This window comes from Coregonus clupeaformis, chromosome 17, assembly GCF_020615455.1.
Source record: "Coregonus clupeaformis isolate EN_2021a chromosome 17, ASM2061545v1, whole genome shotgun sequence".
Lineage (NCBI taxonomy): Eukaryota > Metazoa > Chordata > Actinopteri > Salmoniformes > Salmonidae > Coregonus > Coregonus clupeaformis.
In genome coordinates this window covers 56,342,787-56,357,187 of record NC_059208.1, presented here as the reverse complement: position 1 = coordinate 56,357,187, position 14,401 = coordinate 56,342,787, and the positions used below count along the sequence as shown (strand labels likewise).

General features: G+C 42.7%; 1 protein-coding gene across 14 annotated transcripts in view; it reads right to left on the bottom strand.

Annotated features, from left to right (window-relative positions):
• The window catches only part of LOC121586778 (focal adhesion kinase 1-like), a 189,382-nt gene that overhangs the window by 60,786 nt on the left and 114,195 nt on the right, over nt 1-14,401 (bottom strand). For 13 of the 14 annotated variants that reach the window (XM_045226442.1, XM_045226436.1, XM_045226430.1 and 10 more), the window contains 3 exons: nt 13,153-13,240; nt 10,889-10,968; nt 10,706-10,768 (listed from right to left, as the gene is read on the bottom strand). In XM_045226442.1, the coding sequence (XP_045082377.1) occupies nt 10,706-10,768; nt 10,889-10,968; nt 13,153-13,240 (231 nt within the window). Of the gene's footprint in view, nt 1-406; nt 775-10,705; nt 10,769-10,888; nt 10,969-13,152; nt 13,241-14,401 lie in introns of those variants that run through there. The other variant, XM_045226443.1, reaches the window with a different exon arrangement.

The following is a 14,401-nucleotide window of genomic DNA, read 5'->3' as shown; positions in this document are numbered from 1 at the left end:
CTCTGGATAAGAGCGTCTGCTAAATGACTAAAATGTAAAATGTAAATACCTACTGGCTCTAGCAACATTTGGGTGGCATTCTTGGATATGTCTGGAACCGGGAAAATGAGACGAAACGGTAAACAAGAAGATACGACGAAGACTAGCAACAAGATGGCTGATGCTAACTTTATGGAGATACTATTCACCATCCGTGCAGAAACGGCTACACTACGCTCTGATTTCATGACCGAACTTCGTTCCTCTGTGTCAAGTCTACGAGCTGAAATTATGACAGAAGTCCAGTCAACTATGGCGACACTACAAACAACTATCGCGACACAAATCCCAAAAATAAAGGATATGGAAACGTCGTTGACCGACATCGATAAGCGGCTAACCGAATTGGAGACCAAAAAAAGCTTACCTCTGAGAACGTGAAGCTAAAGGTTAGTCTAGATGAACAGGAAAACCGTTCCCGGAGACAGAACATACGTCTGGTCGGAATCCCAGAAGGGACAGAAGGGCGCAATCCTACCGAGTTCATGGCCTCTTTCCTGCAAGACGTCCTCAGCGGAGAGACGTTTGACAGGCCCCCAGTCATCGACCGGGCGCATCGCACTCCAGCGGCAAAACCACAGCCCGGTCCCCCTCCCAGAGCAATGCTGGTCCGCCTACATTACTTCCAGAACAAAGAAAAAAATATTCGGACCTCCCGCGAAAGAGGACAGCTGAACTACAATGGCAAGCGGATCCATATCTTCCCAGATTACTCGGCAGACCTGGCAAGACGCAGAGCTGCATACAAAGATGTGGACGCCCATCTTCACAAGGCAAGAGTCAGATTTGGCTTGATACACCCGGCTAAACTGAGGATTACTTTCCAGGGGGCTAGCCACACATTTGACGACCCCCAGTCTGCGCTCACCTTCTACCGGGACAATATCCACTGAACAGCGGCACAGAACCCAGATCCGTGAAGGCTGCTAGTTATGTTATTAGGGTGCACACATGGTCAGTTTATGGACATGAACATGAGTAACTTTTATTTGCCCTATTTGGGCAGTCCATGCACCGCATATAGATGGCTGACTACCTGGGGATGGAACCGTCTACCATGCCATGGTATTCAAAGTAATCGTTAATAAGTGTTATGGTGTAATGTAACTAAGCTTTTCATTTATAGAACTGAGGTTATTTTTCATTTTTTCATGAATGAATAAGCCAAAGCCCAATGACGTTCCTATTAATTTGCTCCTTTAGTTGGGCCTCAAGGTAGGCAAAGGGACGTAATTACTAGGCTATATTAATTTACTTTAGGCCCGCACTTTGTATTTATTTATTTATTATACAGGCTGCATGTGACTGTATAGTGTGTGTGTTCGGGCACATGCATATGAGTGCAATAGCGATAATGCTTCGAACAATTTAAAATATTAGGTTATTCATTTTTCATCCACATGTCCATAGATCTATGTTAATTCCCCTTTATTCAACATAGGACATAGTGAAACTTTGTTCTTTTTTCTTAAAAACCCTTAGTGGGCTTCCTGTTAGTAACGTGACAGAAAACAGGGTAGGTACTGTTTTTGGGGTCTGTCATTTCATTTGGGGACTCGGCAGTGGGGTTTTTCAAAATTTTATTTTTATGTTTTATAGTCTTAATTGTTTTGTTTTTGTGATGCACTACTCAGTCTGGGTTGAGTTATTCTTTAATACTACTGTAACAGAAACAGTTCATTTAAAGCAGTCTCCTGCAATGTAGTCTCCTGAGTGGCGCAGTGGTCTAAGGCATTGCATCGCAGTGCTAACTGTGCCACTAGAGATCCTGGTTCGAATCCAGGCTCTGTCGCAGCCGGCCGCGACCGGGAGACTCATGGGCGGCGCACAATTGGCCCAGCGTCGTCCAGGGTAGGGGAGGGAATGGCCGGTAGGGATGTAGCTCAGTTGATAGAGCATGGCGTTTGCAACGCCAGGGTTGTGGGTTCGATTCCCACGGGGGGCCAGTATAAAAAATAAAAAATAAATATGTATTCACTAACTGTAAGTCGCTCTGGATAAGAGCGTCTGCTAAATGACTAAAAATTTAAATGTTCAGGGCAGTGGGCATGTGGTCAAGAGGAAGAAAATTCTAACATTCTTAAAAAAGGAAAGGGTTTCAATTGCTATGCTACAGGAGACCCGTTTATCTTAAACAGAACATGCTAAGCTGAAGAGGGACTGGGTGGGCCAGGTGTACTTTTGTCCTTTTAGTTCAAACAAAAGAGGCACTGCCATCCTTGTAATTACAAATGTCCCATTTATATTTGAGCACCAAGATACAGACCCTGAAGGACGATTTATTTTGAGACAGGTAATATACATGGTCAACATATTACTATACTAAATGTATATGGCCCGAACACAGACTCCCCCAAATGTATGTCTGACATGATATTATTATTTAATCAACACTGCAAGGGACTTGGGTTTATTTCAGGAGATTTTAATTGTACTTTGGGTAAATTGGATAAATCATCAACTGCTCCAGTCTCGAATCATAGAGCCTCAAATGCTCTCAGAAGCATTTGTGATTCATCTGGTTTAGTAGACGTATGGAGAGAGCTAAATCCTAATGTCAGAGACTATACTTTTTACTCTAAACCCCATAATTCATATTCTAGATAGGACAATTTTTTTATGCCCTCTACTTACATGCATGTTGTTCAGTCATGTGCTATTGGTTCTATAGTAATTTCTGACCATGCCCCAGTGTATATAGATATTGAAATTGGCAAAACAATCCCCAAAACGAGATATTGGAAACTTAATACGTCTCTGCTTAACAATGAAGGATTCTGCTCTGTGATAAAAGATAAATTATCACATTACTGGCTCGACAATCAACTCTCTCCTGTCTCAGCTGCAACTATCTGGGATGCTGCTAAAGCAACCATAAGGGGTTATATAATATCCCAAGCCTCTCTGATCAAGAAGCTTAGAATGGAAAATAGGGAAGAATTGGAGGCTGAAGTAAAAGCATTTAGAACTTTTTCATAAACAACAACCAACCAAGGCGAACTGGAATTCACTAGCTTGTGCTAAGGCCAAACTCAATTTAGAGCATACAAAGCATGTCAAAAAACTGTTGTTTTTTTATCAAGCAAAAATATTCTGAGTTCGGTAACCATCGGAGACGTCTACTTGCACACCAATTTAAAAAAGAACAAAAAGAAAGATTGATTAAGTCTATAAGGATGGCAGACGGCTCCACTTCTTATGATCCATTGCTTATCAATAATACGTTTTGCGACTTTATAAATCTCTTTGAACTTCACAATGTACAAGATCGAACGACAAAATTACAAAATATCTGAATAAGATCATCTTGCCCACTATATCAGATGAGCACAGAAATATACTAAATGCTCCCTTTACTCCTGAAGAGGTTTGGGAAACTATTAAGGCAATGCCTTCTGGCAAGGCACCCGGCCTAGATGGCTTCTCTGCAGAGTTCTACAAGAAGATCAGGCCTGAGATATGCCCTATCTTCATGCCTGCTCTAAATGATATGTTCGAAAGACACATCATACCAGAGTCCTGGAAAACTGCATCCATTAGCCTGATCCTAAAAAAGGGCAAAAACCCATTAAACTTCTCTTCGTTTAGACCTATCAGTTTGCTAGGAGTTGATGTTAAAATAGTCGTTAAGACACTTGCCCGCAGGTTGGAGGTCCTACTTCCAGACCTCATTAAACCTGATCAGACTGGCTTTGTCAAATCCAGATTTGGAACGGACAATGTGAGATGTGGTTTGAATATCATAAACCACCTTGGCAGAATTAAAGACCCTGCACTCATTGTCTCTCTCGATGCCGAAAAGGACTTTGATAGAGTTCAGTGGACATTCTTGTTTGCTGTATTAGAAAAAGTTCATCTGGGTGACCATTTTATTAATTTAGTAAAATTACTTTATTCTGACCCATCAGTGCAGTTAACACAAATGGTAAATTATCAGAAAGATGATCCTATTGGTAGGGGCTGTCGTCAAGGCTGTCCTTTATCTCCTGCTCTGTTCTCGTTAGTCATAGAACCACTGGCTGAGGCAATAAGGTCTGCTAATAACATCAGGAGCATCTCTATGGGTGACCAAGAGCATAGAATTTCATTATTTGCTGATGAGGTGCTTTTATACATGTCTAAACCAGAGACCTCTGTCACTGCAGTAATAGACAGCATATCTGAATATGGTAACCTGTCAGGGTACAAAATTAACATGGATAAATCCATGGCTTTACCTTTGAATATCCCCTCTACAATCAACGTAGAAACGGTATCTCCATTCCAATTAACTGAAACTGGCTTAAAATACTTGGGGATATACAGTGGCTTGCGAAAGTATTCACCCCCCTTGGCATTTCTCCTATTCTGTTGCCTTACAACCTGGAATTAAAATGGATTATTTGGGTGTTTGTATCATTTGATTTACACAACATGCCTATCACTTTGAAGATGCAAAACATTTTGTATTGTGAAACAAACAAGAAATAAGACTAAAAAACAGAAACCTTGAGCGTGCATAACTATTCACCCCCCCAAAGTCAATACTTTGTAGAGCCACCTTTTGCAGCAATTACAACTGCAAGTCTCTTGGGATATGTCTCTATAACCTTGGCACATCTAGCCACTGGGATTTTTGCCCATTCCTCAAGGCAAAACTGCTCCAGCTCCTTCAAGTTGGATGGGTTCCGCTGGTGTACAGCAATCTTTAAAATCATACCACAGATTCTCAATTGTATTGAGGTCTGGGCTTTGACTAGGCCATTCCAAGATATTTAAATGTTTCCCCTTAAACCACTTGAGTGTTGCTTTAGCAGTTTGCTTAGGGTCATTGTCCTGCTGGAAGGTGAACCTCCATCCCAGTCTCAAATCTCTGGAAGACTGAAACAGGCTTCCCTCAAGAATTTCCCTGTACTTAGCGCCATCCATCATTCCTTCAATTCTGACCAGTTTCCCAGTCCCTGCCGATGAAAAACATCCACACAGCATGATGCTGCCACCATCATGCTTCACTGTGGAGATGGTGTTCTCGGGGTGATGAGAGGTGTTGGGTTTGCGCCAGACATAGCGTTTTCCTTGATGGCCAAAAAGCTCAATTTTAGTCTCATCTGACCAGAGTACCTCCCATATGTTTGGGGAGTCTCCCACATGCCTTTTGGTGAACATCAAACGCGTTTGCAAATTATTTTCTTTAAGCAATGGCTTTTTTCTGGCCACTCTTCTGTAAAGCCCAGCTCTGTGGAGTGTACGGCTTAAAGTGGTCCTATGGACAGATACTCCAATCTCCGCTGTGGAGCTTTGCAGCTCCTTCAGGGTTATCTTTGGTCTCTGAGTTTTGGTCCGTGAGTTTTGGTGGGTGGCCCTCTCTTGGCAGGTTTGTTGTGGTGCCATTTTCTTTCAATTTTTTTATAATGGATTTAATGGTGCTCCGTGGGATGTTCAAAGTTTCAGATATTGTTTTATAACCCAACCCTGATCTGTACTTCTCCACAACTTTGTCCCTGACCTGTTTGGAGAGCTCCTTGGTCTTCATGGTGCCCCTTGCTTAGTGGTGTTGCAGACTCTGGGGCCTTTCAGAACAGGTGTATACAGTGGGGGAAAAAAGTATTTAGTCAGCCACCAATTGTGCAAGTTCTCCCACTTAAAAAGATGAGAGAGGCCTGTAATTTTCATCATAGGTACACGTCAACTATGACAGACAAATTGAGAAAAATAAATCCAGAAAATCACATTGTAGGATATTTAATGAATTTATTTGCAAATTATGGTGGAAAATAAGTATTTGGTCAGCTACAAACAAGCAAGATTTCTGGCTCTCACAGACCTGTAACTTCTTCTTTAAGAGGCTCCTCTGTCCTCCACTCGTTACCTGTATTAATGGCACCTGTTTGAACTTGTTATCAGTATAAAAGACACCTGTCCACAACCTCAAACAGTCACACTCCAAACTCCACTATGGCCAAGACCAAAGAGCTGTCAAAGGACACCAGAAACAAAATTGTAGACCTGCACCAGGCTGGGAAGACTGAATCTGCAATAGGTAAGCAGCTTGGTTTGAAGAAATCAACTGTGGGAGCAATTATTAGGAAATGGAAGACATACAAGACCACTGATAATCTCCCTCGATCTGGGGCTCCACGCAAGATCTCACCCCGTTGGGTCAAATTGATCACAAGAACGGTGAGCAAAAATCCCAGAACCACACGGGGGGACCTAGTGAATGACCTGCAGAGAGCTGGGACCAAAGTAACAAAGCCTACCATCAGTAACACACTACGCCGCCAGGGACTCAAATCCTGCAGTGCTAGACGTGTCCCCCTGCTTAAGCCAGTACATGTCCAGGCCCGTCTGAAGTTTGCTAGAGTGCATTTGGATGATCCAGAAGAGGATTGGGAGAATGTCATATGGTCAGATGAAACCAAAATAGAACTTTTTGGTAAAAACTCAACTCAGTCGTGTTTGGAGGACAAAGAATGCTGAGTTGCATCCAAAGAACACCATACCTACTGTGAAGCATGGGGGTGGAAACATCATGCTTTGGGGCTGTTTTTCTGCAAAGGGACCAGGACGACTGATCCGTGTAAAGGAAAGAATGAATGGGGCCATGTATCGTGAGATTTTGAGTGAAAACCTCCTTCCATCAGCAAGGGCATTGAAGATGAATCGTGGCTGGGTCTTTCAGCATGACAATGATCCCAAACACACCGCCCGGGCAACGAAGGAGTGGCTTCGTAAGAAGCATTTCAAGGTCCTGGAGTGGCCTAGCCAGTCTCCAGATCTCAACCCCATAGAAAATCTTTGGAGGGAGTTGAAAATCTGTGTTGCCCAGCGACAGCCCCAAAACATCACTGCTCTAGAGGAGATCTGCATGGAGGAATGGGCCAAAATACCAGCAACAGTGTGTGAAAACCTTGAAGACTTACAGAAAACGTTTGACCTGTGTCATTGCCAACAAAGGGTATATAACAAAGTATTGAGAAACTTTTGTTATTGACCAAATACTTATTTTCCACCATCATTTGCAAATAAATTCATTAAAAATCCTACAATGTGATTTTCTGGATTTTTTTTCCTCATTTTGTCTGTCATAGTTGACGTGTACATATGATGAAAATTCCATGCCTCTCTCATCTTTTTAAGTGGGAGAACTTGCACAATTGGTGGCTGACTAAATACTTTTTTCCCCCACTGTATATACTGATCTCATGTGACTTTATTTAACTAATTATGTGACTTCTGAAGGTAATTGGTTGCACCAGATCTTATTTAGGGGCTTCATAGCAAAGGGGGTGAATACATATGCACGCACCACTTTTCCGTTATTTATTTTTCAGAATTTTTTGAAACAAGTAATTTTTTTCATTTCACTTCTATTTTGAAATGACTATTTTGTGTATGTCCATTACATGAAATCCAAATAAAAATCAATTTAAATTACAGGTTGTAATGCAACAAAATAGAAAAAATGCCAAGGGGGATGAATACTTTTGCAAGGCACTGTATTGATACACCATCCAACGTGTAATTAATAACTTCACCATGCTCAAAGGGATATTCAATGTCTGCTTTTTTGTTTTATTCATCTACCAAGATGCCCTTCTTTGCGAGGCATTGGAAAACCTCCCTGGTCTTTGTGGTTGAATCTGTGTTTGAAATTCACTGTTCGACTGAGGGATCTTACAGATAATTGTATGTGTGGGGTACAGCGATGAGGTAGTCATTCAAAAATCATGTTAAACACTATTATTACACACAGAGTGAGTCCATGCAAGTTATTATGTGACTTGTTAAGCACAATGGTTACTCCTGAATTTATTTAGGCTTGCCATAACAAGGGCTTGAATACTTACTGACTCAAGACATTTCAGCTTTTCAGTTTTAATTAATTTAACTAAACACATAATTCCACTTTGACATTATGGGGTATTGTGTGTAGGCCAGTGACACTACATCTCAATTTAATCCATTTTAAATTCAGGCTGTAACACAACAAAATGTGGAAAAAGTAAAGGGGTGTGAATACTTTCTGAAGGCAGTGTAGGTGTATTAGAGGATATGTATGCCATGACAATGAGTGACAAGGAGTTGACATGATGGCACAAACAGATTGGCACTTAGTAGTATGTAGTATAATGACGAAAGGATGTAGGAAGTAGCCTAGCCATGTTAAATCAAGAGGAAACCTGTTCTGTTCTGTAGTATTAGCAGTGCTGAAACACAACTCCTGTATCCCCCCTTCTCTCCTCTGTTCCTCTCCTCCTCTTCCTCCCCCTCCCCTCCTGTATCCCCCCTTCTCTCCTCTGTTCCTCTCCTCCTCTTCCTCCCCCTCCCCTCCTGTATCCCCCCTTCTCTCCTCTGTTCCTCTCCTCCTCTCCCTCCCCCTCCCCTCCTGTCCTCTATCCCCACTTCTCTCCTCTCCTCCCTCTCCCGTATATCGCCCTCTATCCTCTCTTTTCCCCCCCTCAGTGCTGGGCTCTGTAAGTGGACTGATTGATCTGGAACTAATGCTAGCCAATGCAATGAGCCCCAGCACCTGTATATCGCTAGTTTGGGTGTTGGACATTTGTGTAAGGTCTGTTAGCACTAGCCTGAGCCCTATAGCAGTAGGCTACCACCCAATCAAATGGACATGTTTGTGTGGTCTCTCTCTCTTATTTATTTATGATTAATCATGCTTAATAAAACCTGGTTGCATGTCACAATAATCTGTTCCAAAATAGCATCCATGAGGATCATTCAATCTGAAGCATACAGAAACATATTGTGAGTCAGTACTATGAGAGAATGTAAGGTCAGCAACATCATTTACATTACATTTTAGTCATTTAGCAGACGCTCTTATCCAGAGCGACTTACAGTTAGTGAATACATATATATATATATATATATATATATATATATATTTTTTTTTTTTTCAAACTGGTCCCCCGTGGGAATCGAACCCACAACCCTGGCGTTGCAAACGCCATGCTCTATCAACTGAGCTACACCCCTGCCGGCCATTCCCTCCCCTACCCTGGACAACGCTAGGCCAATTGTGCGCCGCCCATGAGTCTCCCGGTCGCGGCCGGCTGCGACAGAGCCTGGATTCGAACCAGGATCTCTAGTGGCACAGCTAGCACTGCGATGCAGTGCCTTAGACCACTGCGCCACTCAGGAGACTATGGAGGGAGAGCAGCAGAGCAGAGCTCATATTTCTACCACAGTTACCCACTAACGATTTGCACAGTAACCCAGTTTAAACAGTTTGCATCAATGATAAACATACCATTGCACTGTTACGATTCAGATCCAATTTGTAAGATCCAATGTGCCTTGGGCTCCGGGCTGAAGTTTCCCCTAGGTACAGATCAATGATCAGCATCCTCTCCACCTATCCTAACCTTAACCATAAATGGGGAAAATGCCAAACTGACACAAGACCGGCATCTATGGGCAACTTCATCCTACACCACGGTTTGGATTGGCCAGGCTGATCAACCTCCTGTTAGGCATGTTTCTCAGCTTTGCAGTGCCCTGCCTTACAGCCTGCCTTAATGAATCCCTTAACTCTGCATATCCTTGGAGCCAGCCAAAGAGGGCATTGGCTACGTCCCAAATGGCACCCTTTATAGTGCACTACGTTTGACCAGGGTCAATAGGGCTTCATAGTGCACTATGTAGGGAATAGTGTGCCATTTGAGATGCAGACATCCATTTTCCCTGCATTAGGAAGGAGGTGTGAGAGAGATTCTTCCCTCTGAAAAGAGGCAGAACACGATGTGAGGTATCGGCCTCTTTCCCCCTCTCTCCTCTTCATCCATCAGGCGAAAGATGTAAAAAATGCAATCAATACGGAGAGAAGAGAGAGGGATCGTTAGTCATTAGCGGGCCTAGTTCGAGACTGAAGACCTGAGCATATGAGAAAAGGACTAATTGGAACGCATTGTTAGAAACGGGCATCATTAAGGTGACCTCTCAACTTTTATCAAATAGCGTAGCTCAGAAAAGCGTGTTGGACCGCAGACCTGAGACCCTGGAGGGGGTTTGAAACATGTATGGCCACGGCTCCGTTGACCCATATCAGGGGTTCTCAAACCTCTCCTCGGGGACTCCCAGACATTCCATGTATTTTAACTATTCCAAAGCTAGCACACCTGATTCAAATTGTAATTTGCCTTTGACCAGGTGAATCAGGTGAATTCATTCAGGGCTACAACAAAATTGTGAAACGTCTGGTGGTCCCCGAGGAGAGGTTTGAGAACCACTGACCTACGTGATCTTTATGAAGAATGGTTCACATACTGTATACCCCGTTAACACAGTAGGTTGACCTATGTGATCTTTATGAAGGATGGTTCGCATATAACCCATTAATGCACTAGGTTGACCAATGTGTTCTTTATGAAGGATGGTTCACATATAACCCATTATCAAATTAGGCAAGGCTGCTGCTATCATGGCTACTGATCGCAGTGTACTAGCTAAAAATAGTCTAATAGTAGATATAGGTAGGATATCTAAGGACATCATCTTTTAGCTAACATAAATAAATGCATTTTATCCCCTTTACAGGAAATCCTCTTGTTGATTGAGTTTCTGGGTAAAGTTCAACAGAGACATACAATATTGACTGAATAGTTCATTCTTACAGTGAGCAGAGAAACACAAGCTATTAACAGATGACAATAAAGCCAAAGGGACTTACTCTAATAGTTCATAGTTAGATTTTTTGTCCAGGGCATTTCCCCGCATCTCCCGGAAGAATCTCCTGTAAGGGAAACATGTCTTGGTGAGTGGGGGGTCAATGAGAACTGCAACAACATGGAAGCTATCTACCATTCATGAGAGAACAGAACATTTGACCAATCTTGGATAACTGTGAACTGACCTGATTTCAAGGCATCCCAACTTAAGGGCAATGTCTTGCTCAACCTGATCCGCTATCTCCACCATGTAGTCATTTTTCACCTGAAAGACAGAACCAAAGATATGTTCTCATATTATTAAAACATTTTTTACATACTATTGCCCCATTGCGCTAGTATTTATGTTTTGTACTGTGCATATGAACTACAAACTTTGATTTGGTTTAGAATGGGAGACCAGAATACTGCAACCAACATCACAATGACAGGTGGCTTTAGCGTATCAGTGCTTGACTTTCTGGTATAGAAAAACTAAAGACTAGCTGGTGACCTGGGCCCACATTCACAAAACACTTCCCACGCAAAAACCTAAGAAGAAAAAAAATAACAAGTTCATAAGATGGTTAGTAAGTGCAATTCCTCAACAATATATTAAGATTTCATGATTTTCTTACAAACTTCTCAAATATCTTCTTACAAACTTCTTAAGACGATTGTCGCTAGGCAACCGTTTTAGCTAGCTATCTTGCTAGCAATGGCAATAATGTTAGCATATTTCGTACTGAGATTACTGTTCTAAAACATGTTCTTGAGAACACAATGACTTCTAGAGGGAGGGGTAGAACACACTGACTTCTAGAGGGAGGGGTAGAACACACTGACTTCTAGAGGGAGGGGTAGAACACAATGGCTTCTAGAGGGAGGGGTAGAACACACTGACTTCTAGAGGGAGGGGTAGAACACACTGACTTCTAGAGGGAGGGGTAGAACACACTGACTTCTAGAGGGAGGGGTAGAACACAGGGGACAAAGGCATTGAGGGGGACCTTACTGCTATACAGCTCTTTAACAAAGACTCCATCCATCCCTCCCTCCCTCCCTCCCTCCCGAGAGAGACAGAAAGGCAGACAGCGTGAGAGAGACAGACAGCGGCAGAGAGACATTAAATCTTATCACCCATAATAACAGCCCATAAGAACCTGATGGTGATCTTGGTTGATAAAGGCTTGGTGGGTGTTTGCTTCTGAATGATAGCTAGCACTGTTTGATGGGCTATTATGTCCTCTCTGAATGTCCCATTTGTCATGTTGAGTGCCGGCTCTCACCAATAGAGACATTGAGTCTCTGCCACTTTAGATCACAGACATTGGAAACAAAACCTGGTTCCTCTCAGCTGGCACTCAGCAAAACCCTGACAGAAAAAAAGAAGAAACTCGCACACTGCTCTTGCTAGTATCACTGATCTTGCTAGTATCACTGCTCTCAAAAAGCTCTGACAAAGGCCTTGAGGTCGATACGTAAAGCTTAATAAAGAGCAGTGATACTATCAAGAGCAGTGTGCGGGTTTCTTATTTTTTCTCATGTTATTCAACTGTTACTATGCACCTGCAACAAAGATAGCTCAGATGTGCGAGTGCCTTTTTATTTTTAAAACCATGAGATTAAAACTGTAAAAAAAATATAAAAAAAATATATATATAAGTGAACCCAAATGTTTTCCGCTGCTGTAAAAATTGCCTATTTTCTCCCCCGTCTTCCCCAGAGCGCCAGACACCAGGCAGAGCCCCCGTAGGCCCACTGACCCAGTTCACCTCTCTGCCTCGACAGCCCCACAGGTGGCTACACACCATGTGTTACACCCCCTTATACCTCCCCCCTCCTGAACCCATACACTCCCACACACAGTAAAGCCTTGGATCCCTCAGACACACACACACACACACACACACACACACACACACACATTAGAAGTGCTATATGCCTCTGCCTGTGGTTACAGTGTTGTTGAATAAATAGGCCTAGCCAAGTATGTTTTGAAATAGCGTGGTCAATGGCCTGTTAGGCTGTGTCTCTGTTAATCAACTCCCATGGATAATGTGTTGGGGTGTGTGGGTTTTAGGGCTGTCAGAGTTCATCAGTTAACTCGAGTTAGCTTTTTGTAATTTCAGTGCACTAATTTTTTTATAGCGATTAATCGCATTGTCTGAAAGCATTCAAAATACACTGAAAACATCGCAAATATATAATCTATACAGCTAAAAACAACAATGGGATGTCAAAGTTGACATTGAGGTTAAAGAAAGTGTGCTTTACTAATTCACCTGATCTCACTAAGGTTACTTTCAACAAAATCAAGACATCAATATTCTTGTAATGCTTTTTGTATAAAAAAATCTTAAATTACAGCTCAATTTGAGCAAATTCTGAATTTGCGATTAATCACAGCAAATCCTGTGATTAACTTGATTACATTATTTTATCGTTTGAGTCCTAGTGTCTGCCTCACCTGCTGGTAGAAGTAGTTGAGTGTGGGTTTGTCTTCACTGAAGTGGTGCAGGAATCCTTTTGGAAGGTAGCGAATACGCAGCTCATATCTGGAGAGGAGGAGAGGAGGAATGTGTCACTGTTTAGACAAAACACAGATGCATGTAACACACAAGGGATCAGGGGTTTTCTACTCTAAGCTCTTCTAGTCACAGAGCTACACTAGACACCAGTCTTCTAGTCACAGAGCTACACTAGACACCAGTCTTCTGGTCACAGAGCTACACTAGACACCAGTCTTCTGGTCACAGAGCTACACTAGACACCTGTCTTCTAGTCACAGAGCTACACTAGACACCTGTCTTCTAGTCACAGAGCTACACTAGACACCTGTCTTCTAGTCACAGAGCTACACTAGACACCAGTCTTCTAGTCACAGAGCTACACTAGACACCAGTCTTCTAGTCACAGAGCTACACTAGACACCTGTCTTCTAGTCACATATCTACACTAGACACCAGTCTTCTAGTCACAGAGCTACACTAGACACCAGTCTTCTGGTCACAGAGCTACACTAGACACCAGTCTTCTAGTCACAGAGCTACACTAGACACCAGTCTTCTAGTCACAGAGCTACACTAGACACCAGTCTTCTAGCCACAGAGCTACACTAGACACCAGTCTTCTAGCCACAGAGCTACACTAGACACCTGTCTTCTAGTCAGAGCTACACTAGACACCAGTATTCTAGTCACAGAACTACACTAGACACCTGTCTTCTAGCCACAGAGCTACACTAGACACCAGTCTTCTAATCACAGAGCTACACTAGACACCAGTCTTCTAGCCACAGAGCTACACTAGACACCTGTCTTCTAGTCACAGAGCTACACTAGACACCTGTCTTCTAGTCACAGAGCTACACTAGACACCTGTCTTCTAGTCAGAGCTACACTATACACCAGTATTCTAGTCACAGAACTACACTAGACACCTGTCTTCTAGCCACAGAGCTACACTAGACACCAGTCTTCTAGTCACAGAGCTACACTAGACACCAGTCTTCTAGCCACAGAGCTACACTAGACACCTGTCTTCTAGTCACAGAGCTACACTAGACACCTGTCTTCTAGTCACAGAGCTACACTAGACACCTGTCTTCTAGTCAGAGCTACACTATACACCAGTATTCTAGTCACAGAACTACACTAGACACCTGTCTTCTAGCCACAGAGCTACACTAGACACCAGTCTTCTAGTCACAGAGCTAC